At 51.0% G+C, this 25,626-nt stretch overlaps 1 protein-coding gene across 4 annotated transcripts in view; it reads left to right on the top strand.

The window, feature by feature from the left end:
• The window catches only part of CALN1 (calneuron 1), a 179,858-nt gene extending 168,535 nt beyond the window's left edge, over positions 1-11,323 (top strand). For all 4 annotated transcript variants that reach the window (XM_030962826.1, XM_030962827.1, XM_030962828.1 and 1 more), the window contains one exon: positions 4,661-11,323. In XM_030962826.1, coding sequence (XP_030818686.1) covers positions 4,661-4,788 — 128 coding nt within the window. In that variant the 3' untranslated portion in view covers positions 4,789-11,323. The remainder of the gene's footprint in view (positions 1-4,660) is intronic.
• The last annotated feature ends 14,303 nt before the right edge of the window (positions 11,324-25,626 follow it).

Genomic DNA, 25,626 nt, shown 5'->3' with positions numbered 1-25,626 from the left:
CAGTTCTGTCCTCAGCTTTATCTCTGTTTTTATCAGCACTCAGGGCAGGACAGTGAAGGCTGTGTGATTTCCTGGGACACAGGGAAAGGACAATTTGCAGCTCCCAAAGATTTACAGCCCAGCAGCCTTTTCCTGGCAGTTCCCTTGATCCAGCACTTGGACACAGAGCTGGTGGCACAGCAGGGTCAGTGGTCACAGGACTGCCAGGGGGTGCCACCCTCAGCTAGGACCCTCACATCCATGGGATGCAGCCAGCAGCTCCTCCCTGCCCCCCTGTCCTGCTCAGCTCAGCTTGGGGATGACAAACTGACTTGTTAAACCAAAAATAACTCCAGGCAGCCTGAGCAAGGCACCATCACTCACCTGTGGCAGGGCTGGGACAGGGCTCTATAAATACACTGCTGCTGTCCTTGTGAGGAGCTGTTCTCCTGCAGCAGAGAAGGCTCCCAGTGCTGGGAGCACATCCCAGACCCACTGTGGGCAGGGTGATCTGGAAACAGCCTGGCCCCATTAGCCCCAGCTCCTGGAGGGGTTCTGGGGGCTGTGGTCTGTGCCAATGGGGGAGTTCTCCTCCCCAGCCTGGCCCCATTAGCCCCAGCTCCTGAGGAGTTCTGGTCTGTGCCAGTGGGGGAGTTCTCCTCTCCAGCCTGTCCTGGGACTGTTGAGAAGATGAAGAATGACCCAGCCTTGATTTGCCTTTGCCTCATGAGGTCTGATGGATGTTGGAAACCTCTGGGTTGCTCTTCCCCCTAAAAGGGTTGAGGATTTCTCCAGAGGAGCCTCAGGCTCTGCCCATGTCCCATGAACCACATCCAACCCCTGGCATGTCCTGTGGGTGGCAGAAGCTCCCAGTGGCACCCAAATGTTGGCATCCAGCCCTGGGACAATGCCAGCTGTGGGAACCAGCAGGAAAGGCAGATTCTGTGCTCAGAGATGATGGATTTAGAGAAAGGAGAGAACTGAGGGCATGCCCTCCCCAGTAAGCAGGGTTGGTTAAATGGAACTTCATGTTGTAGGGAAGAATTCCAGGAATCAGGACATCAGGAGTTCCAGCTCCTCTGTCTCCCTGTGGATTTCAAGGGAGCAGGGCAATGCTGATACCCATCTCCTTTCCTGGAGTCATTCCCAACCAACAGCAAGAGGGTCTGGCTGGGCAGGCATTCCCCTTTCCCCGGGGTTATTTGTAGGTAATTTGGATGGTTGGTGTCCCTTTAGTGGGTAAAGAGCAGTAAATGGGAGTTCCCTGCATCCTGCTGCCTCAGGCTCTGTTGTATAACAGAACCCTGGAGAAGTTGTTCAGTTCAGGAACATTTCTGCAAAAACACTGAGCATGTTTTACTCTTTTCCTCTGGAGAGGTGAGTTTGTTATCCCAATAAACCCTTGGCCAGCCTCAGGCTGCTGTTCCCATCACCAGCCCCACCCTGGCAGCAATGCTGGTGCTGTCAGTGATTTCTCTGCTGCCTGGGAGTGCTTTCAAAGTACAGAAATAATAGAAAAATACATTAAAAAAACAACTACAGCTGGGCAGGAATGAGCTTTTCAAAGCACCAGGGCACCATGCACAAAGCCACAGCACTGATCCTGTGTGGTTTATAAAAGCCAGAGAAGGAATCCTGGAGCAGAGCAGTGCAAGCAGAGAGTGAGGAATTTGGGAGAGCTCCTGTCAGGGGGTATTGCCTGCCCAGAACACAGCGAGGCCTCACTCACATTCCCTGCCTGGGCAGAATGGCTCCAACCCTTCCCAAGGAGGGCTCTGTGCCCCTGGCACTGACCTGGGGCCACTGGGAGCTGGGCCTGGGGAACAGGCACTGCCGAACACCAGCCAGAGGAGGTGATGGGGGAGAAAACTGGGATTCAAACCCAGCATCCCGGGCTCTCTGTGCCATGAGGTTCAAGGCTGCATCAGAACAAGGGGTTTTTCCACGAATTCTAAAAGTATTCTCCTTTCCAGCCTTCTAAACATGGGCACCTGGAGCCTGTCCTTGGCTGCATTTTTGGTTTGTTTTGGGGTTTTTGTCAACCATCTGAAAGTTTCCCATCATCACAAGACCATCCATGAGGAGAAGGTGAGAGGGACATCCCTTCCCAGGGCAAAACAAGGCCAAAGAGCAAAGCAAGGCCCAGAGCAGGCAGGCAGAGCTCTCCACCCGGGGTGGGATGATTTCCTGGCTGTCCCTGACTGACCTGCACAGGCCAAGTGCCAGGTCCTGCCCTTGTTGCCTGGGGCACAACAGGAACAGAATGTCCCCTGGAGCACTCCAGGCTGGGAGAGAGGAGCTGGCAGCTGGAAAAGGCCTTGGGGGTGCTGGTGCCAGTGGCTGGACATGAGCCCAGGTGAGCCCAGGTGGTCAGAAAGGCCAATGGCACCTGGGCTGCACCAGGACCAGGGCAGGGCTTGTCCCCTGTGCTGGCACTGCTGAGGTCACACCTCAGACCCTGGGGACAGCCCTGGGCCCCTCAGGACAATGCAGACCCCGAGAGGCTGGAGGTGTCCAGGGAAGGGAATGGAGCTGGGGAGGGTCTGGAGCCCCAGGAGAGGCTGAGGGAGCTGGGAAGGGGCTCAGCCCGGAGCAAAGGAGGCTCAGGGGGCCCTTGTGGCTCTGCACAGCTCCTGCCAGGAGGGGACAGCCGGGGGGGTCGGGCTGTGCTCCAGGGAACAGGGACAGGAGCAGAGGGAACGGCCTCAGGCTGGGCCAGGGGAGGTTTAGATGAGAAAATAGGAACAATTTCTTCACTGAAAGAGTTGTCCAGCATTGGTGGAATCCCCATCCCTGGAAGTGTCCAAGAAGTGTGGATGTGGCACTTAGGAGATGGTTTAGTGGTGACCATGGTGGTGGTGCTGGGGGGATAATTGGGCTCTTGCAGCCATCACCACCCTGGGATTGCCTGGGGGAACCTTCAAGGCCTTTGCAAACAAATCTCCACAGTGCCCCAACAGCACCCGTGGCTCTGACATTCAGATGTGGGGAGGCCAGGACAGAGTCATGAACTGACTTTATTAAATCACAGCACGAATTCTCACTGAGGAGCTTGGCAAAAAGTAAAATTAAATCAAATGAGTGTGCCAAAAATCCCAACTCTATCTGCTTTTTAATTGCTGCTCTCATTTCTTTTGACAATTATTCTGCAAGCATTCACTTGGAAAGGTTCTTAATAAATCTGATTTGGCTTAAGCACAGAAAACCTAAAACCTAAAAAGTTTGGAAAAGTGACTCATGTGCCATGGATGCTCCTGGGAATTGTCAGTGGGGGCCTGAGTGTCATCAGGGAGCACTTCTTGATTTTCCACTCATTCCCAGTTGACCTGGATGATTCGGAGGGATTCACACAAGGTTGATAATTGCTGTTAAAGAACTTTAGAAACAACTTAGTTCAAACTGAAAGAGAGGAAGTTTAGGTCAGGAGGTGGGGAGGAGGGCACAGGGTGCCCAGAGCAGCTGGGGCTGCCCCTGGATCCCTGGCAGTGCCCAAGGCCAGGCTGGACAGGGCTGGGAGCAGCCTGGGACAGGGAAACATGTCCATGCCCATGGGACAAAGTACAGCTTTAAGGTCACTTCCAACCCAACCCAACCCAACCCAACCCAACCCAGCCCAGCCCAGCCCAGCCCAGCCCAGCCCAGCCCAACCCAACCCATTTCGTGATTCCAACTTCACAAAGAGATTAAAAGAAACACACAGCTAACCCCAAGCATCCCTGTGAACATTTAAAAGGATCAAAAGCCATGATGAGGGAAAGGAGTTCCTGAAGGGTTAGGAAGGACTGGGATGGGCTGGTTTGGAAGTCCTGGAGGGCTAGGTGGGTTGTTTGGGAATGTCCCAGCAGGCAGAGGTGACAGTGAGAACAGGAGGGTTCCTGAGCTGCTCCAGGAGGGAACAGAACCCCTGTAGGAATTGTGGGAATCTATAAAGTTAGTATAACGTGCCCCCTGTTGATGGAGTGACAAAACCATTCTTGTCTCCTTAAAAAAGGAAAAAAGCCCAGAAGTTTCTCTCCTCAATTAAGTAAAAAGACATCTCATAAGAACTGAAAAACTTCACCTCAAAGATAGCCACTTGAACAGAAGCCAAAAAGTCCTGTCTAAGCAATTTACTGTAAAAACAAAAGAAAAAAAAAAACAACTAATCACTTTTGTGGGGTATTTTACCAGGAGCAAGAACCTCTTGCACCTAGCTCGAGTTTTCTCTGTAAAGAAGAAAAATTAGGTGAGAGGCAATGTTTTGTCCTCCGTTGAGGAAGTTAGTTTTGCTTAGGCAGTGGATTAAAGGGTTAAAGTATCCTAGGGATGTGGAGAAGTTTGAGAGAGGGGTTTGTTTTGTGAGCATGAGTGTTTGGGCTGTTTTTGAGATTTCTAGGGCTAAAGCGATGCCTAGGGCTGTTACAACTAGGGCAGTTATTTTAATGGAGAGTGGTGCGGTTGTTGGAGTATATAACAAAATTATTGGAGTAAAATAACAAAAACAACCTTTTGTTATTTTGCCTTTTATTAAAACTTTTCTGTTTCCAACACTACCACAGAAGCCATCCTGCTAATTTTATCCTTTCTAAGGTAGCTAAGCTATCTTAAGCGTGATATAAATCCCCAAGAGCTTATGAGACCTAGCTGAAAAAGAGCATATATCAAATCCCTGCCCTGTGTGACGCCGCTCTTGTCCCCGCAGTGCACGCCCAGAAGCAGAACCGCCAGACGTGCGTGCGCAAGAGCCTCATCTGCGCCTTCGCCATGGCCTTCATCATCAGCGTGATGCTGATCGCGGCCAACCAGATCCTGCGCAGCGGCATGGAGTAGCTGGCACGGCTCGGCTCGGAGTGGTCCTGGCACGGGATGGCCGCCATGCATGCGCACCCGGGAGAGCTCCCGCCCCGATCCCACGGCACCGACACGCGGGCACAGCCGGCGCCTGCGGCGGCAGCCGGAGCCAGCAGCGTGTCCTGTGAACCAACCACATCCTTTTGGCAGGGACATCAAAGGGCTGTTCTAATGCTTTAAAGGTTTTGTTTCCTAATGCAATAATCCCACATCCAGGAGTCCCGAATTATTGCTTCGAAACAGCAATGGCAGCGCGGAGGACGCTTGGATCCAGCGCTGTGCGGGTGGGAGGAGGCCCAGCCTCGTGACTAGTCCTGACCCAGGGCCCAGTGACTGTCCCACGGAGCTCCCGCCGGGCCCGCATTCCCAGGAAGTTGGTCGTAGCATTGCCACAAGCAAGTCCTGTTCCTTTTGTTCCACGTGTTCCAGCTTCACTTTCCTTTTCCCTTATGACCATGCCATGGAGTTTACGGCATTAGAGGGGAGCTAGAGCATCCTTGTACAGTATTTTCTGAGGAAAAAAGGGGAGAATTTGCCAGCACCATACAAAATGTCTATTTTTTGCTTCATCAACTCCACCTTTGACATGAGACTGTGGGGTAGCAGGAGTCTGTTGGCCATTTTTTTCCGACTGTGAATCAGGGCTTGAGGAGCACCCCTTGTTTTCCCACCTGGGCATTGCTGAACTTGTGCAAAGTCTTCCAAGGGACTCTGCCACCACCAGCGCCAGCTAAACCTCCCTCTCCTCGGGCCTCTCTGCATATTCAACTTTTCCTCTTCAGCAGTTTTACCCTTCTTCTTTATTGGTCTTCAAGAATTTTTTCCCAGGTGAAAATCATGAGGGAAGCTCTTCCTGAGCTTTCCTCCCCTCTCCCTGCCTGCACAATTTTGATTTATTCCGTTTCATGTGGCCTGGTTATGATCTGCAGTGAAACCTCCATGGCAGACATCATCCTGTGGGGGAGGTTTTATTTTCACCCACACGGTAAAGTGTTGATTTGACCAGCAACTTCTCCATTCCCTCCCAGGATCCATCCCACCACCCCCATCCATGGCAGGCTCCCACGGGGACCATCGGAAAAGCTGAGCTCAGCAGGAGAAGAAGGAACCCAACCTGAGCCCACCCCCGTGTGCTTGGAGTGTGTCAGACTTCCAGGTCTGGGGAGCCTTGGGTGGTTTTCCTGGAACACATTTTAGGGAGCAGCAAGGAGAAGATGGAATGGTGCAGAGCAGGGACACCACACGGGAAGTGCAAGGAGCTGGTTTGACTTGGGAAGGTGTTTTTCCTTTGAAACTTGACACGAATCCGTGCATTTCCCTTTGGATGAACTGTGCCCCTGCGTGCCACACCAGGACAGAGGTGATCTCCTGCCCTCCTGGAAGATCCCAGCTGGTGGTCATGGAGTGCTCCAAGGCAGTTCCATGGAGGCACTCGGGTGCTGGAGTGGGGTGGCTGTGCTGGGAGAGCTCCAGGCACCCCCAGGAACCCTGAGATGTTGCTCCTGGAGCAGAGGTGACTGTTCCCTGTGCCACAGGAGGGGCAGGATGGCTCCCCCAGGGGTTGCACAGCCCCAGCCTCCCTCATCCCACCCTGCAGCCATTGACTTACACTGGATCCATCCCTAACACTCATTCCAGCTCTTTCTTTTCTACCACTCTGAGTGACATTTATCTGTATTTTTAGCAGCCTAATTTAAAAATCTGCTGCTCGTTGTCCTGTCTCCCACCACCCCTTTAAACTCAAGTCACTTTTAAGTGTCTCAGTGTCCCACCTCCACCTTTTCCTGCCATTTTCCTGCTGTCCCCTCCATCCCAAAGACAACACCTTTTCCACAGCAGCTGAGTTGGTTTTTTCTGCCTTTCCCAAACACATAATTCCTGCATTTCTGTTCTGCTGTGACCAATAGAGGTGAACTGCAGAATATTCCATAAAAAATGATTCTGTCTCCCAGAAGACAGAGAGATTTCCATTTACTACAGGGCAGCAGCAGAATATCTGTGGGATATTCTGGTGTGGGATTCTCAGTACTGGGAGCCCAGACACATTTTCTGTGCTGGGCATTGCAGATAACGAGCCTGGAGATGATTTTGAAGAAACTCATCCCAACTTTTAGGTCTCAGGGGTCTGTGGAAAGGTGGCAGCTGTGAGAAAAAAGTCTAAATATTCCTTGCCACCAAGGAATACTCATTTTGTCCCTGGGATTGTGCTGGAGTGAGCATGGGCAGATGGAGGTGGAGGGGAGGGATGGAGGAGCAGTGCCTCCACTGAGCCCAAACCCACAACCCCAAACCCACAACCCCAATCCAGGCATTTCCCCACATTTCCTCACCCATGTGCCACAAACCCCCAGCAGACTCCAGGCCCAGCAGCACTTCTTGGACAATGATTGTCTGCATTCCTTGAAGCTTTCTGGAAGGCTCCAGAATTGCCTCCTGCATGCCCCATAAACCCTTGTAAATAGAGCCATTCTCCAGCCCAACCCTTCCCCTCCCAGCTCCATTTGTAAAGCCAAACCTATAATGAATATATTGGTAAAAGCCATAGCCTGGTGTCAGTAGAGTTCATTGCACAACTCCCCACTGATTTTACTGGGTACAGGATTTTTGGGGCTTTGGGGTGTGATTTTTCTGTAGGGACCCTCACTTTTCCATTATGAATCAGGGTTTTGTCTTGCCAGAGGTCTCCTTTCCCTTCCTAGAGCAGCCTTCCTCTATCCCCAGGCATTGTGAAGAGATCCCTTCTTTAATCAGTGGCTCCTGGCAATGCAGGATGGATCAGGCCAAGCTATTCCATCCTTTCCTTCCCCACAACCTTCCCATCCAGCAGCACTGAATGTCTCCTACCTCCCTCTCTGGCTCCATTTATGTAACATCCATTTATCTCTTTTTTTTTTTTTCCTTCTACACAAGAGAGGAAAAATAGGGCTTTTTGCTGCTTTTACAGACAGGAGGTAAAAATAGAGCAGTAAAATTCTGATTGGAACCTGATGGCAAAAGCTGAGGGGGGAGAAAGCAGAAGAATCAAAGACATAAAAATAAAAACCCCACATCCCATACTTTAAGGAAAAAAAAACCTTATTTAAGTGCTAATTAACATACTTTAAAAAATACCCAGACTGCAGCAGAGCTGTCAGAAAAAGCTCTAAACTTCTGCTCTTGCCAGTTCCAGGAGGATTGAAGTGTCTTTTCAGCCCTGCAGTTCTGGAGGAACAGGAGATTGCCATGGCAACCCTGGCTGTTCGTGACATGGGTGCCACCGTGGCAGAGCACACATGATCCCAGACTTCCAGGGATGGGCAAACAGCTCCCAGCAGTGGGACAGGGGCTTTTCATGGATTAGGAAATTATTAGGAATTCGTGAGCAACTCTGTTGGCTTGGCCACAAAGAACTGTGTGCAATTAAGGGGATTGACGTGCAGGGAAGGCTTCAAAAGGGACGTGATGATTTCAGCCCGAGAGAGGCTTTGGTTTAATTCAGGAGGGAGTGAGATCCACTCAGCCTGAGCAGTGCCTGTCCTGGGCTTGCTGAGGACTCTTCGAGAAGGTTCTCCATGTGGGGATCAAGCTCTGGTGGGAAGGATTTGGGTTCCTGCTCCTGCACCCCTGATCACCACTGACCTTGGCTTCAGCCGCTGCCTTCAGCAGTGATCCTGATCCGTGCTCCTGGAGAAGCCAGCAGAAGGAACAGCAGCCTCACCAATGCTGAAATAATTTGGAGGGAAGTGAATTCCAGCAAAAGCTGCTGAAGGAACACTGCTCACCTGTCAGAGCCAAAGCCATTCCTTCAGGGCAGCCATGAGGAAACCACAGCTGGGGAGTTCCAGGCAGGACAGGTGCAGTGGCTTTGTCCTGTGCACCACCAGGAGCTGGACTTGAGGTCCTTGTGGGTCCCTTCCAACTCAGGATATTCCATGATGGTGGTGCTGGTGGCCCTGGAGAGCCAGATCCTGCTCACAGCCAGTGACACCTGGGAAGTGTCACCTCCGGTGCCACCCACGGGAGCCCGGCCCCTCCACGAGTGCACCACTGAGGAGGAATTTCTGATCAGAAGCAATGTCAACATACTTGCAAGATTTAAATTGGAAGTCTTGGCTTTGTTAGGACTGTGGTCCTCATGCTGTGGGAGGTGACAGGGAATTAGAGAGAGTTCACAAAATAATTCTCCTTCCTGCTTGATGGGCACCCCATATCCCCCAGTCACTGCCAGCACCTGGGACAGTGATCACAGACCCCAGGTCCAGGGTGAGCAGGAGGGTGGGAGGGAAGAGCACCCCCAGCTCCTGTCCCTGCTCCCTGGTGAGCCAAGCTGAATTTCTGGGTGTAATCCAGTTCATTTGAGAGATTCCATCCCGGTTATCCAGAGGTTTCACCTGTTGGACATGTGCACTGGCAGGGCTGGATGTTGGTTGCTCTCTTTATAAGCTGGGCCAAGTAGAGAAGGGTTTTAAATCCAGAACTCAAAGGTAGGAAGCAAACAAAGCAAACCAAGCTAGAAAACATTCCCAAGGCTGCCACTCTGGGTGGCTGAAATCTGTTTGGATGAGCTGAGCCCCTACTGGTCCTTTCTTCCACTGAAGTTTAGGAATATTTTGTCCCAAAAACCGACTCTGCATCCTCCTGCCTGTTGCAGAAGAGCCAAACATCTCCTGGGCCACCCCTGGCACTGGGAGGGGCTCCAGGTGACTGGGAGGGCTCCATTCTCAGTGAGGGCTCTAGGACAAAGGGGGACTCTCCGTTTTTCCCATGGAAAACTCAGCCCCTGCATGTGCTGGGAGCTGCCAGGGCTGTCACCACCCCGAGGTGACAGGAGCACAGCCCCCGTCAGCCCTGCATCAGTGAGGGGAGAAGCAGTGGGAGGAATGACATTAAAATCTCTAAGAATGAAGTCCCTTATTTTACCCACCCCTGTAATCCATGATTTAGTTCCTGCTTTATGGATGAGCGTTTGAAAGAAGAAAAACCAACTCTTCTAAAAATGAGAATCTGATGAAGTGTCTTTTTTTCTTGGCTCTGAATCATGCTTCCATTCCACTGATGAAGATGTACAGAACTTGCTGGGTTTCAATCTATTATTTTACCCTCCTGTGCTCTGACAGTGCAATTACATTTCCCTGGCATCACTTAAAACCTGTTCCTTTCCCAGGAATTTAATGCAGAAAAAGAAAAGTTTCACCACATTTCCATGTCTTTATGTTGTGGGCTGCTATCAGGATGGGCTCTGTATTCCTCCAGTTCAAGAAGGACATTTTAGGCTGCTCTAGGAAGTGACAAAGCTTCACCAAGAGCAAGGTGGGCAGAAAATCTAAGACCCTTTTAACTGGAAATATGATCCACTTGCACCTTTCCAGTGGCAAAAGTCTGGAAAACTGCTGTAATTTGGCATCTTCACTATGAAATAATTGCAGCCCAAGAAGAGGGAGAAAGGAGAAAAAAGAAATCCTCTGGATCTAGAGCTCAGTACTTGACAATTTGATGATGACAGTACCACGGGGTTTTTTTTATTTTCTGCCAAGACTGACCAAAATACTTCATAGCCTTGAAAACCATTGCTTGATGAAATTACCATTTTCCACCTAATTCTTTTCCCAGCTGTTCCTAGCCTGTGTTTGGCAGCATTTCAAACCAGCAGCTGGATTTGCCCCATTTTAGGTGAGATCCATGTTCCAGCTTTCCTTTTAGCTGTGTCTCCATCAGCCAAGCAGGAGACCTTGGGAAGCTCTGAGGTGGCTCTGGTGCCACCAGCACTTGGGCACCTTCTGTCCCTCCTGGGGGCCATTCCAAAGGGTGCAGGTGCTGTTGGTGACATCAGTCCCCAAATCCCTGCCTCTGTTCCCTCTGCAGCAGCCCGAGGCTGGGCTCACCCTCCTGAGCATCCCTTCCAGAGCAGCCAAAGCCCTTCCAGCTGTTGTTCCTCAGATTTCTCTGGGCTGGGCGAGGAAGGGAGAGCAGGTTAACCTTGGGCCCCAGGGTCAGTCAGAAATAACTCATTGGAGTTAACTGGAATAAGCCCAGGACCCAGGCTGCTGCCATTTAATCCATAGCAGGAGCTAAAGAATCGATTCCTTATTATGAATCCTCCTGATTCATCTCTAGGAAGGTCTCCACTAATCCCTGTGTCTCCCTTTTGTCACCAGCTCATGTTTTCCAGCCATTTACTGTTCATTTGTAAGCTCACCAGTTTTTTTTGGCTCGTTAACGAAAGACATGGCTTTTTAATTAAAGAAAAAACTTCACAAAGTCAGCAGTATAATAGTAAAAAAAAAAAATCCTAACAAAAATCCTTTGTACAAAATACTGTAAATATTAATATAAATTAACTGGGCATGCAACTGAAATAAATCCTATGTTATTACAAGTTATCTGAGTGTATAAAGGAGTGTATAAAGGAAAACTGAATGCCATATGTATCAGCTGTTCCCTCTAACCAAACTCTACTGTAAATATATAATCTGTATAAAAATATTTTAATTTTACCATTATTTATGCAATAGAAATAAAGGTTTTTTTCTTTTGATGAAGCTTTTTTTTCCTCTTTTGAAGCACTGATATTTATTCATGCCCGAGTACAAGAGCAAAAGCAAGATTTGCATAAAATATTAGGACAGAGACCCTTTATTCCTTCTGAGAGATACATGAACATTTGGGGGGGGTTATTTTGCTTTGAAAATAGATTTACATATTTAAAAGCCTGTTACTACAGAAGGAGCTCCTGGTTGGAGACATGGGATCAGCAATTCCAGATGCACAGGAGGCCAAAGGGAGGGATTGAACTTCTCCTCTGGAAAGCAAAGCCACAACTGGTCAGATCTCAGAGAGAAAGGTCAGCACTTGCTTTAAAAGCCCTTTTTTATCCCTCCCAGAGAGCCAGAGGCTGATCCCTGAGCTTGGGAGGGCTTGGAGCACTGGTACTGCTGGGAGGAGGATGTTGAGCACAGCTTTAATCCTGACTCTGGTACTGCCAAGGCCTGAGAGCTGCTCTGGGAGGATTAACTGCACTCAGGTGTCCTGGAGAGCCCTTTGTCCCTTAAAAAATCCAGAACTCCTCATTTCCCTGGAGCCCCTCCTGCACAGGAGCCAGCCCAGCCTGTCCTGCTGGAGAAGGTGACAGATTAATGACTGTCACCACCATTCCTGGCACTGGTGCCTGAATTCAGGTTGAAAAGGGAATGGTTGTGTTGGCAAATCAGCTTCCCCCAGGTGGGGCCAAGCCACAGTGGCAGGACAAGGCTGGGCTGGGGAAGGTGTCCCTGCCCATGGAATGAGATGGGCTTTAAGGTCCTGTCAGCCCAAACCATTCTGGGATCCTGTGACTGGTGGGATCTGAGCAATTCCATGCAGGGATTGCCACTGGACAGCAAGCGGTGCAGGAAATCCATGCTTACCAAATTTAAAGTAGGAAAAAAGGCACTGCACACTCTCATTGACCTCTCATGTCAGTGGAGAGTGTTCCAATGAATGGCCCAGGAATGAGCCTGGATTTATTACAGGAATGAATCAAATATACTCCAGGAATTCCTGTATATTCACCATAGGAAGAATAAGCAATTGAAGGAATTCCCAGCTGGAAGGAGGAACCTGCACCCCACTCTGAGAGCTGTTCTCCTGCAGGTCGGTGTGTTCAGTGCCCTCAGTAAAAGCCAGGCTTGTGCCTTGAGTTTCAGCCACCAGAGCTGCCCAGAAATTGAAATTTGTTGCTCCTACAGATCCTCTGCCCACCAGCCCTTGGAGAGGTGAGCACAGCTCAGTGTGAGACCACCAGGAAATCACTCCTGGCTGCAGGAGAAAAGCAGCTTTAAAAGGGAAAAAACACCCCACAACTGGCCTGAGAGCAAACAGCTTTATCTCTCCAGAACCATCCCACAAGCACAGCCATTGTCCCAGCTCCACCAAAGCCTGTTTATCTCCCTTGGCATTTTAATATTCTCCACTAATGGAGACTTGAATGGTTAATTTAATAGTTTCCATTAATGGAGACTTGAAGTGTTAATTTAATACTCTCCATTAATAGAGACTTGAATGGTTAATTTAATTCTCTCCATTAATGGAGAAATGCAGTGAAAACACCATCCCAAAGCCCCGTCCTTCAGCTGTGCCCCATCAGGGTTTTTGGGGGCTGCTGCTGCTGCGGCACCAGCACTGGCACTGGCCAGGAGCGATGGTGCAGGTCTAATCCAGCTCCCAGGGAGGCAGTGGAAACATTCCCAGACTTTGTGGGATTTGGATTAGGTCATCACACAGCACAGCACTTCACACCCTGGATCCTTGCTTTGTTTAAATGGAGCCTGGCCAAGGCCTGGAATTGAATCACTGAAATACAAGTCCTGAAGAAAATAAACAAACCTTTCCTCACCCTGAGTGAAATTCAGGCACAGCCCCTGGCCATGGCTGAGCTCCCCAGGCTCAAACTTGCAGCAGTGCCTTGGTTTGAGCCCACACTTTCCCCAGGCAGGTCCAGGCTGACCTAGAGACCCCCCCAGCCCTGGGCTGATCCCAGCAGGGCAGGGATTGGGATTGTGCCCCTGTGCCCAGGTGAGACCCCACCTACAGAGCTGCCCCAGCCCTGGCCCAGCACAGGCAGGAGCTGGAGCTGCTGGAGGAGCCCAGAGGAGGCTCCAGGATGAGCAGAGGGATGGAGCAGCTCTGCTGGGAGGAAAGGCTGGGAACGCTCACCTGGAAAGGAGAAGCTCTGGGGTCACCTCAGTGTGGCCTTGCAGGGCCTGAAAGGAGCCTGCAGGAAACATGGAGAGAGACTTTGGGCAGGGGATGGAGGGACAGGACAAGGAGGAATGGGATCAAAGTGACAGAGAATGGGTTTAGGTTGGATATTGGGAATTAGGAAATGTTCCCTGTGAGGGTGGGCAGGCCCTGGCACAGGGTGCCCAGAGCAGCTGGGGCTGCCCCTGGATCCCTGGCAGTGCCCAAGGCCAGGCTGGACAGGGCTTGGAGCAGCCTGGGACAGTGGGAGGTGTCCCTGCCATGGAGGGGTGGGATGGGATGCGCTTTAAGGTCCCTTCCACCCCAAGCCCTTCTGGGACTCCGTGGCCCTGCAGGCTGCCTTTGTTGCTATGATCTCACCCACTCCATTCTCGCTCTTTCCTCATTAACATCTCTAGGAAGTATTTGCTAATGCAAATCCAGAGGCAGTAATTTATTTGGGCCAAGCCAGTTAATCCTGGCAAGGCTCTTCCTTGTAAGTATAGACCAATATCATCTTGTTTTAATTGCTTCTTTCAGTGCTCCTCAACAAATCAAAAACATTTTAATTAAAAAATTCACCAAGAGTATCTTCCCGATCTTTTCCCATTTGTTCTTCTTCCTACCAAAATTATCAGGACAATTGTGAAGTTCTAAAGAAAGTAATTACAGCAGATGTTGATCTCTGCTGTAGCACCAGGCTTGCTGAATGCTGCACATCAGTCCCCTGACTTCTACTTTTTTGCAGCTTTGTGAAGCAGAAATTTCCATCCTTGGTCCTCCCTCAGAAACAAGGCTGTCTGTGTGGGAGCTGAGATGATTTCATTCCACTTTCAGCCAGATGCTAAGGCACAGGGAATTTTGGAGGGGAGAAGGGGGAAGAAAAGAGGAGATAGAATAAAGGAACTGCCAGGGATACAGGGATTTGGGCACAGAACAGTAAGGGATGGCTGACAGATGTTTTATTTTACTCTAATACCATTCCTGGGCAGAAAGGCCCTGCTCCACCATCACCTCCCCAAAAGGGAAGATGATAAATCCACTGGAAGTGGCAGTATCAGGCTGAGGATGTCAAGTGCCACGCCTGGAACACTGCAATAAATCTCTTTTAACCCTAATTACTGCCTAAATTCCCCCTTGCCCATGCTGACCTGCTTTGGAATAAGCTGTCAGAAATAAGTGCCCACGCAGTGACAGACAGCTGAGATGATCACAGGGGTGTCACTGCAGACAGGAATTAAATGCAAGTGTCAGCACACGGCCCACGACCTGTACCAGGATGCTGGTAGTCTAGGAAAGCCAATTTCAGCATCCTCAGACTGCTCAGGCCCACAGAAGGAGCAGCTTTTAATTGAAGGAGCAGTGTCCTCCACCCATAAGGCAAGAAAAATATCATCCCTTTGTTGGAGGCAAAATGCCTCTAGGTCTGAGCTAAAATTATAAACACAAATGGACAAAACTCTGGGAGCTAAAGTTGTGCAAAAGCTCTAGTTCTTTCTCTATAAAGTTTCACAAAAAAATTCAGGTCTCTGCCTCCAGCCCATCAGTTCTCAGCCTCTGCTGTGCTGAACTCAAGGAGCTGGACCTGCCAGGGAGGTCTCCCTGCACTGCAGACTTTGGGTACAACCCCAGCAGGTGCAGGAATGGGCCCCACGTGGTTGGGTTTGAGACACCAAAGATTGTAGAATCCCAGAGTGGTCTGCATTGGAAAGGACCTTAAAGCCCATCCAGTGCTACCTCTGCCATGGGCAGGGACACCTCCCACTGTCCCAGGGTGCTCCAAGCCCTGTCCAGCACTGCCAGGGATCCAGGGGCAGCTACAGCTGCTCTGGGCACCCTGTACCAGGGCCTCAGCACCCTCTGAGTAAAGAATTCCTTCCCAACCTCTCACCTCTCTTCCTCCCCAACAGTCCATTTGAGAAGGTTCTTTTAAAAGCTGACACAGCAACTCCTGGTTTAGGCAGATCACCCCCAAACACCCTCATGGAAACCTGGAGTCCTCTGGGTTTGAAGGGACGTTAAGCTCACCCCATCCTTCCCCTGCCATGGCAGGGACACCTCCCACTGTCCCAGGCTGCTCCAAGCCCCATCCAGCCTGGCCTTGGGCACCGCCAGGGATTCAGGGGCAGCCACAGCTGCTCTGGGCACCCTGTGCCAGGGCCTGCCCACCCTGCCAGGGAACAATTCCTAATTCCCAATATCCCATCCATCCCTGCCCTCTGGCAATGGGAAGCCATTCCCTGTGTCCTGTCATCACAGCTGCGACGGCAGCAGCTGTCCCTGATCTCTGCAGCGCAGAGTTTCACACACACAGATTGCAGGGCAAGAGCACAGACACTGCAAATACAGCACAGGGGGTGCTGCAAACACCCAGCACTGGGGGTGCTGCAAATACAGCACTGGGGGTGCTGCAAATACAGCACTGGGGGTGCTGCAAACACCCAGCACTGGGCTCTCTCTGCAGCTGGGTTCACCCCCCTGTAGTGAGGGCTGATCTGGACAAGGCTCCATTGATGTCTCCACTCCTGGCACTGCTCCAGGGGTAGAGCAGAGATGCCAGAGGCACCTCAGCCCCAAGGAGAACATGATGCCACCGAGCCACCTCCAGATCCAGCAAGTTGCAGCTCACAGAGCATTTCACAGCAAAGCACCAGAACCTCCTTGAAGTGAAAGACGTCACCTGGAGGGGCTGAGAGCCCCCAGCCTGGTACGAGCAGTGCTGGTGGAAGAAGGGTAATCACTGCATGTAAGGCAGGAAAACTCTCAAGTGATTGCTGTTTGCAGAGGCTGATTAAATAGAAATTAAACTCATCTGCATGTTCAGTGAGGAATGTGAATGGAATAGCAAGAGCATCCTTCCCACTGGCCTTTTGGGAGCTCATCCCTGGCCTGGCATGTCTCACACATGGAGCTGTGGAGCTTCCAGGCCAGCACCAGCAGCTCTGGCGCCTGCAGATTGTTGACATTAAACTTCCAGAGAGGTGGTTTCAGATACAGAATGAACAAGGAATTCATCAGCCTTGTTGGTTGCTCGTGGAGAGGACACAGTTCCCTGTTTGCCACATTCCAGTTCCTTCTGCTCATCTTCACTGCACTAAGCTTCCCCAAGCACTTCTCCAGCTTGGGATGGAACAGACCAGACCAGACCAGACCAGACCAGACCAGACCAGTTTATTTCAGCTGAAATGACCTGCAATGATTATGATCAGTCCAACTCCAACCACTTCAGGGCTGACCAAAAGTTAAAGCAGGTTTTCAAGGGCAATTTCCAAACTCTTCGTAAACATGGACCAGCTTGGGGCATTGACCATGTCTCTGAGAAGATGAGGTGATCAGCCTGTCCCAGTGTCTGAGCACCCTTTTGGTACAGAAATGTTTCCTCAGGTTCCTGGCAATGCCCTGAAGCCTCCACAAGCCCTTGCCATGAAGTTATCAGACAGACAACGTGATGAATTCTCCAAGCACCCTGGCTCTCATAAGAAGAGATTTCTTCATCTTCTCCCCCCCCGTATGAGGGGATGGAGCCTCATTTCTAAATCTGAATTATCATCCAGAGCCCCCTGGGCTGGCACCATGTTCCTGCCACCGGCTGTGCCTGGGGAGCAGCAGGGAGCTCCCTGGTGCAGGAGGGATGGGGCCAGCTCGGAGTATCCTGCATGTGGGAGGTGTCTGGAACACCTGTGGGCTTCTCCTGCCTCGCTCAGGATGGCTCTGGTGACCTTGGGCTGCACCCAAGCCTTGCTCCGGGGAGGGACAACTGGTTTCCTGAATTCAATGGTCAGGAATGGCAATCACCCCCCCAAGGTAGTTCATTAGCAGGATGCCAGGATACAGCACTCTCACAGACCCCAGGACACAGCAATTTTCTCACCATTTCTCAGGGAGCCTTTTTGAGCACAAGCAGAAGCCTGGAAGGGCTGTGAACAGACGGATCCAGGAAGATGCGTGAACAACCCAGTGACCAAAGCCCTGGGATCTGAAGGAGAGGGGATGCTGCTTCCTGCCACATTGTGTGAGCTCCCACTGTGCTGGTGCCAATTTTAGTGTCTTCTCTCACTTTGAACTGGAGAGAACCTAAAAGCCTGAAAAATACTGAAAATGGGGATTGCTTCTTACGGTGAGAGAAATCTCCAAGTACCAGGAACAGGCTCCAGCCTAGGACCTGTCAACGCAGACCTGTCAAAATGAAATCTATTTGAAAGTGCATAACCCATACTTTAATCCTGAAGATCTATGACATTCTGCTTGGAATATTTATTATTTCTTATACTCCATTTCAGAGAGGATTTAAAAAATCAATTAACTCCTGTCCTATTCACGTGGAGAGTGATCACAGCGTTCACTCCCTCTTGGAGAAATTAACCTTGCAAGTATTTAAAAATTATTGTCCCCTATAAGGAGGAAAACAAAGCATCAGTTCAGAGGGCAGAAGGGAAGAAATGAGAGGGACAAAACTGGGATAAAACTGAAAAAACTTTGATGAAATGGATTTGCTTGTGCTGGTCTCAGTAACTCAAGAGAAAGATGTGATACATCAGGGGTGCTACAAAGTATTGGCATTTCTTGGGAAAGCAGTTTCAGTGCTGCCATGATAAACTGCTTAAACCATTCAGGATATGTCAGGCATGAAGCTGGAGTTCAGCTCATAATTGCAATTATTGCAGCATTTTCAAACGAATCAGAGTCAATGTCCATGAATAAAGACTCCTTTATGGAGGAGCTGGAGAAGATAAAACCATTTCAGGTGATCAAGAGATGGGAAGGAACCTGCAGTTAAACATCATCTCCTTTAACAGCCTTGCTGTGCTACAGCACCTCTGAGAAGAGCAGCAGCAAAGGCAAAGCTGAGGCACCTCCCCCTGTCAGAACCAAGGCCCCCAAAAGGCCCTGAGGGATCAGCTCTTGGGGATTCTCTCCTAAGAGCTCCTGGCTGCCATCCAGACAATTTCTCCAGAGAATCCGGTGCCCAGCAGGAGCTCACATGTGGGATGGCACTGGGAGGATGTGGGGCTTGCTGAGCCCCAGAGGTCATTGTCCACTCCCGCAGTGTGACACGAGGCTGCTGGTGCTGTGACAGGGCACCTCTGAGCACCCAAAGGAACAGGGGCTGAAAGGCCCAGCAGCACATGTCCTGTTCTCCTGTGAGCCCAGACAAAGGGGTCCGGGTTTGGGAAGGGGAACTCAGCAGGGGAATGTCTGGCTATGCAGGTGCTGCTGAAGGTTTGGGATCTGAGGATCTACCCTGGAGCAGCTGGATCTGGATCTAGTGGGAGCTGATGGCATCCAGCTGACCTCACATCACAGGCAAACCCAGGGCATGTGTGGGACTCAGGAGGGACAGGGAAATCCCTGCCCAGCAGCTCCTGCTCTGACAGGAGCCCCAGGGCCCCTTCTCAGTGGCCCCATGGCACAGCAGCTGCTGGACACCATGATGGATGCAGGGATGATTTTCCTCTGCTTCCCTCTGCATTCCCAGGCCATGCCAGGCATTCCAGAGGGGCTGTGGGAGCTCTGCCTGGGCAGGAACAAGTGAGGGTATCTCAGGTGTGTGTCCGTGTGTCCATATGTCCACAGGGGACTCTGAGTGTTCTCCAGGGAATCAATGACAACTCCACTCATCCCAGCCCCTGCCCAGGGCCTTGGCACTGCACACCTGGGCACAATGGGCACTCAGGGGACATTGCTCTGGTGTCACTGGGAGTTTGACACGGCACACCTGAACCTGCTGAGCACTCAGGGGACATTGCTCTGTGGTCACTGGGAGTTTGGCACGGCACACCTGAACCTGCTGAGCACTCAGGGGACATTGCTCTGTGGTCACTGGGAGTTTGGCACGGCACACCTGAACCTGCTGAGCACTCAGGGGACATTGCTCTGTGGTCACTGGGAGTTTGACACTGCACACCTGGACACGCTGGGCACTCAGGGAACACTGATCTACTGTCACTGGGAGTTGACAACTGGGAAACCACCACCCCCACCTGCTCATCACCTGGGAAATGGCTTTTTGGAGTCAAGGTCCTCTCACACAACATGTGTAATGTCCCTTGGCCCCTGTGCCACCCTGGGGACATGTGACAATGGGGGCTGCTCCACAGGGCCCCAGCAGGTCCCACTGTCCCTGTGCAGCTGGGCAAGCAGTGAGTGCACCCCTGGGTGCTCCCCTGCTCCCAGCCCAGCCCCTGGTGGGAATGCTGGGTCAGTCAGGGTCCGTGGCTGCTGCTGGGGCGGTGGGACAGGCCCTGGTCAGCTCCCTCACCCATCCCAGCCAGCCCCCGTGCTCACCCCTCAGGCCACGGCCACGCTCTCTCGCGGGATGTGCGAGGCTCCTCCAGCACCGCAGCCGGCCGGGGAGGGCAGCATGGGGCAGCCGAGAGCCGATGCAGCCGTGGGACGAATTCTTGTCTCGGCTCTGGCGGGGCTGGGCCCTTCCTCAGGCCTGCCCTGCCCCTCGGGCTCTGCTCTCAGGGAGAGCTCCAGCGGGGCTGGAGCAGGGAGTGCTGAGGGCAGGGGCAGGAGGGAGGTGCAGGAGATCCCAGCAGGACGGAGATCTGGCTGTGGTTTCTGAGGGCAGGGGCAGGAGGGAGGTGCAGGAGATCCCAGCAGGACACAGATCTGGACGAGGTTTCTGAGGGCAGCCCCACAGGAGGGATCTCCTCCAGCACAGCGTCCATGGCTCCTCTCCTCAGTTCATTTCAGGGTTCAGGGGAGCCCCTGAGGGCCCTGTCAGGCTGAAGGGGGGGACGATGGCGTTTGCTCAGTGGGGCTGGCTGTGCCCTGGCCCTGGTGCCATCCTGGGGACGTGTCCCACTGGGGGCAGCTCCCAAGGGCCCCAGCAGGGCCAGTGCCAGTGCTGAGTGCTGGGGCAGTGTGAAAAATGCCTATTTTATGATTGGTTTTTCGCAAATATTAAAATGAATGTTATATGTGTTATGTTAGAAAGTTATGTTGTAGTCATTCTCTTAAGTAGTGTGTTAAATATAGTTTTAGGTTATAACATAATGTTAAAATAGAAACTATGCTACGTGAGATACTTTTTTAAAAGAAAGGACTTGCAGCAAGATAGCAGCCACAGGACACCTAAATATTTCAGAGAAAGAGAATTTATTCCTCCATTATTAGAAGAAATGAACTTCTTCCTGCCTTGCTCAGCCCTGAAGATGCCATCAGGATTCAGAGGAAGAAGCTGACACTGCCCAGACAGAATCCTGTGTTTGAATGGAATTTATGCATCATGGATGAGGTGTATGAATATGCAACAGGCTGTTGTTTTTAAGGGTTAATCATCTGTTAATGTGGGTCCTTTTTCGGGCTTATGTTGCCCAGAAAGAGGTACCTGGACATCCTTAACTCTTTGTTTCTATTGTCTCGTATTGTCCTAATCCAAATTGTCCAAATTATTATTACTCTAATTATATTGCTATTTTTATAAGCATTTTATTATCATCAAACTTTTAAAATTTAAAAAAAAACCAAGTGATTGGCGTTTTTCACAGGCAGGAACCACACACCAGGGCATGGCAGAAACCCCTTCACTGTGGTTGTTATTGCTGCAGTTCCACCACTGCCACCCTTCCAAAGGAGCATTAACATTTAATTCTTTTAAATCTTAGCTTAGGAGACACTGACATCCCGATGCCCTCATGGTAACTGATAGAGACATCCTTCACACCCTGGCAGAGGGAGCTCAGTGCTGTTTACACTCTTGCCCCTTTCACTGGGTTTGACCATGAGGATTCGTGATGGAATTGTTGGAGAACACCTCTGGCTGAGCTGAGCTTCCAGCAGCAGGTAGAGCTAAATCCCAGTGTTAATAAAAATCAATGAAGCATCCTCACAAGGCAAACAGTTTCCCTTTACAGCTCACAGCCTCCTCATGCTGATAGAAGATGACAATCACCAGATGTGGCAACATCAGCTGAGGGCAGCTACAAAAAGCTGCCAGTTCAACACTTCCCTTTCCAGTTCCCACTGACTTATTTATACAGTCACAGACATTTTTTAATGCTTTTGGGACACCTTATCTCACTGGCTACACAAATCCTCTTCTGTCTGCATCATGTCTAAGTGTGAAATAATGCATTATTAAAGTCACTGTGACCCTGGGGACAGAGGAGCCCTTCCAGCCACGGTGACCTCATTAATGAAAATCCTTTGTATCCAAAGGCTCCAGCTTTGTAAAGGTCTGGTTATATGGCAAAGAAATCCTGGAATAACAGCATCCTCCTGGCATTCCAAACATGGCCTGCTCCAAGACATGATCTCACCACAAGGTTTTAGTGCCTCTGGCTGAGACAGTGCTGCTCTGTATCCCAGGGAATCGCTCCTTCCCTGGCATGCTGAGGTAGGCTCAGGAGCAGGGCTGGCTGCTCCCACTCTGTCCTGATCCAAACCAGGAGCACTCTGCTGCCTTCCCCAGCCACTGCTCAGCAGGAGGAATCTGCCTGCCTGCTGCCTCTGGAAAAACAGATGAGGAATTGCTTTTCCACTGGCATTTGCAGCAGGAATTAGGCTGCAGGAGATGTGTCCAGCCACAAGCACCTCACAGGCCACCACAGCCCTGAGGTGTCCCCAGTGCCACTGAGGGGAGGCCAAAGAATGGAGACAGTCCCTGATTTATTCCAACCACAGCACTAAACATCTTTCCTCCAGGATTTTATCCTAACTCTGGTTACCCTGGCGCAGTCACTGGTTTTTGGCAGCGGCAGTGAGGCATGGGCAGTGCTAATCAGCAGTTTAATGAGGGGCAGTGCTAATCAGCAATGTTAATCAGCAGTTTAATGAGTTGTTGGTCCAGGCAGTGCCCTACACTCTGCTGATCCAGGATAACCCATCCACTCCTCCCCATGTGAAGGAAGATGTGCTGGGAAAACTTAATGATGCTTCCCAGCCTGTGTGAACCTGTGAGTGTCTCAAACCCCAGGAGAAATGTCCCTGTTTAACAAACAGCTCAGTCCTCTCCACTCACCCTCATCCCTCTGGCAGAGCTGACATCCACCAGAAGATTCAGGGGTCCCCATTTTGGGGGGGATATTTTGAGGGGGATCCCATTTATCTTCCATTATACCCAAATACTTTTTCTCCTCAGAAATCTGATGCACAACTTGGTGCACATCTGGCACAACCTTGGCTACGTGCTTAGCCAAGTTCTTATTCCCACTAATCCTTTAGTGAATCAGAGGCAGAGCTGCCCTAAACATAAATAATGAATTCGTGGTCACTCTGAGTCCCACAAATTCTTGGTACCATTTCCCTTTGCAAGAGTAAATGAGTGTAAACAGCACAGTCTCAGTCTCTTCTGGAGCAGGAGAGCATCACATTCCTCTTATTTGGTTTGGTTTTCCTATTACTCTCTGCATATAGAAGAGTTGTCTTAATTAATGTAAGCTTATTATGAAATTAGAGCACCGATATAATTAAAACATTGATTAAAAAGCCAATAAAACAAGCAGCTCAAGCTCTTTTGAAAGAGGAGCAGTATGAATCCTTCTTGATTAAATATTACAGCTCAGTCAATATTTAACCATTCCATTGTATTGACTTAATTTCTCCATCGAGCTGGGAATAAGCATCCCTTGGGACCTAATTATGGCAGGTTTGCTTCCCTTGTTGTTCTGAGTTTGTGGGCTTGTTTGGTTTATTTTGATATTTCTGAAACTTCTGACAGAGCAAATCTTCCATCCTAGGGAACCACACTCCATGGAGATAATTCATGGGTAATGAACAGTTCAGATAATTGTGTTTATCTTTGGAAATTAACTCAAATAAATCCATCCTATCCATGAGAACCAGTCCTGCCTCCTTCAGCTGGCTCCCAGAATGAGGTTGTTCATGGACTTGGCAGCCAGGTCAAACCAACAGCCCTGCTCCACATCTCAAGGTCTCTCTGGGGTTTAGTGGAGACATTTCCTTCCCTCCTTTCCACATCCATCCACAGAAACTCTGGAGCACCATCCAGAGCAGCCTTCAGCTGCTCAGTTCATTCATCTTCATCCATTTCACAATTGACTCCCTAAAGTGACATTTCCTTCTTTGTTACCAGGCCAAACTAAAATCCCACAGGTGGGGCTGGGCTGTCCCCAGAGCCCTGCCTCAAACCAGCCCCAGGAAAGGAGACAGGGCAGGGACAGCCCAGGCCCTGGAGCTGGGATGGGGACACTGCAGGGACAGTGCAGGGACAGCCCAGGCCCTGGAGATGGGGTGGGGAGAGTGCAGGGACAGTGCAGGGACAGCCCAGGCCCTGGGGCAGGGATGGGGACAGGGCAGGGACAGTGCAGGGACAGCCCAGGCTCTGGAGCTGGGATGGAGACACTGCAGGGACAGTGCAGGAAGAGCCCAGGCTCTGGAGCTGGGATGGGGACACTGCAGGGACAGTGCAGGGACAGCCCAGGCCCTGGAGCTGGAATGGGGACAGGGCAGGGACAGTGCAGGGACAGCCCAGGCTCTGGAGCTGGGATGGAGACACTGCAGGGACAGTGCAGGGACAGCCCAGGCCCTGGAGCTGCTGCAGGACACAGATCCCTTGGGCCACAGCTGTTTCCATCTGTCCTCTGCCACACTGAGGCCAGGGACATGCTGGGGACATGGATTAGAGGTGGCTTTGGCAGTGCTGGGTTCACAGCTGGACTTGAGGGAGTCTGGATTTGAGGTCTTTTCCAGCCTTACTGATTCCATGATTTTGTGAGGCACTGTCGCTGTGATCCAGCACTTCCTGCGCTCTCCCCACCTGAAGCAACATCTGGCAACACCAGAAAGCCTGGAGAGGCCACATCCCCAGACTCTTCCTGAATCTGTGTGGGGTAAAAGAAACCTGTTCAGGCTGTCAGACATTCCTAAAGCTTCCCAGTGCTCTGGACTGCAAGGGGGATATTCTGGAAGAACAAAGGATGCATTTCAGATCCTTGGCAGCCTGTCTGCTCTGAAGAAGCAGCACGACTTCATTTGCCTTTTCCTCCTGTTATATTCCCCGGTTCTTTTTCCTTAGGGAAATAGAACAGTTCTGAGGAAGCACCACAGATGAAAGAGCAGGAGGAGGTTTTCTAGCCCTTATTTTTTTAAGCTCAGCATTTGTCTTGGATCTGTAATTGGGCCTTCAGGAATGTTTGATCTCTCCCAGGTGTGCAGGGCCAACACCTCCCAAAGCAAAGTTCACCTCATATACAAATATTGCTTTTCCACTGGGGATCTGGAGATCTCCCAGAAACAGTTCAGGGGGAGTCTTGGCTATCTGTTAGGCCAGCTCAGAGCAGAGGTTTTACAGTGCCTGTCCTCAGACTAAACCAGGGTGAAGTGTGGGAATTGATGGTTTGTCCTACTTGGTCAGCACAGCTCCCCCAGCTCTGAAAAAGCTGGGACACTTAGAGAATCATGCAATGCTATGGATTGCAAGGACCTTAAAGCCCATCCAGGGCCACGCCTGCCATGGCAGGGACACCTCCCACTGTCCCAGGTGCTCCCAGCCCTGTCCAGCCTGGCCTTGGGCACTGCCAGGGATCCAGGGGCAGCCCCAGCTGCTCTGGGCACCCTGTGCCAGGGCCTGCCCACCCTGCCAGGGAACAATTCCTAATTCCCAATCTCCCATCCATCCCTGCCCTCTGGCAGTGGGAGCCATTCCCTGGGTCCTGTCCCTCCATCCCTTGTCCCCAGTCCCTCCCCAGCTCTCCTGGAGCCCCTTCAGACCCTGTAAGGAGCTCTGAGCTCTCCCTGGAGCCTTCTCCTCTCCAGGTGAGCACCCCCAGCTCTCCCAGCCTGGGTTTGTTGGGCCACTCCCAGTGCCCCTGCCAGGAGTCACCACCTCTGGACAAAACGCAGCCTCACCTGGGAGGGCTGGGCTGAGTTTTACCTTCCCAGGCTCAGCACAGAGCAGACTCACAATGAACTCTGATGTGGACTTAACTGAGAAAAGCCAAACCTCACCATTTTTTCTGCTCAGCAACAGAACAGGAATGTCACCACCACTCTCAGGGAACACACTGGAGCAGCTGAAAGTTTAAAAATGCAAATCAAAGCCCAAAAGAGCTCAGAGCTTGCAGCAGGCGTGCCACAGTGTGGCATTTGCAGCATGGCAGCAAGAATGTGCTGGCACGTGTGTGCGAGGTGGGAAAAAAAGCGTGAAGCTAAGCA

This window comes from Camarhynchus parvulus, chromosome 19, assembly GCF_901933205.1.
Source record: "Camarhynchus parvulus chromosome 19, STF_HiC, whole genome shotgun sequence".
Lineage (NCBI taxonomy): Eukaryota > Metazoa > Chordata > Aves > Passeriformes > Thraupidae > Camarhynchus > Camarhynchus parvulus.
Note: the sequence above shows the minus strand (reverse complement) of the source record. Positions and strands in the feature narration are given on the sequence as shown.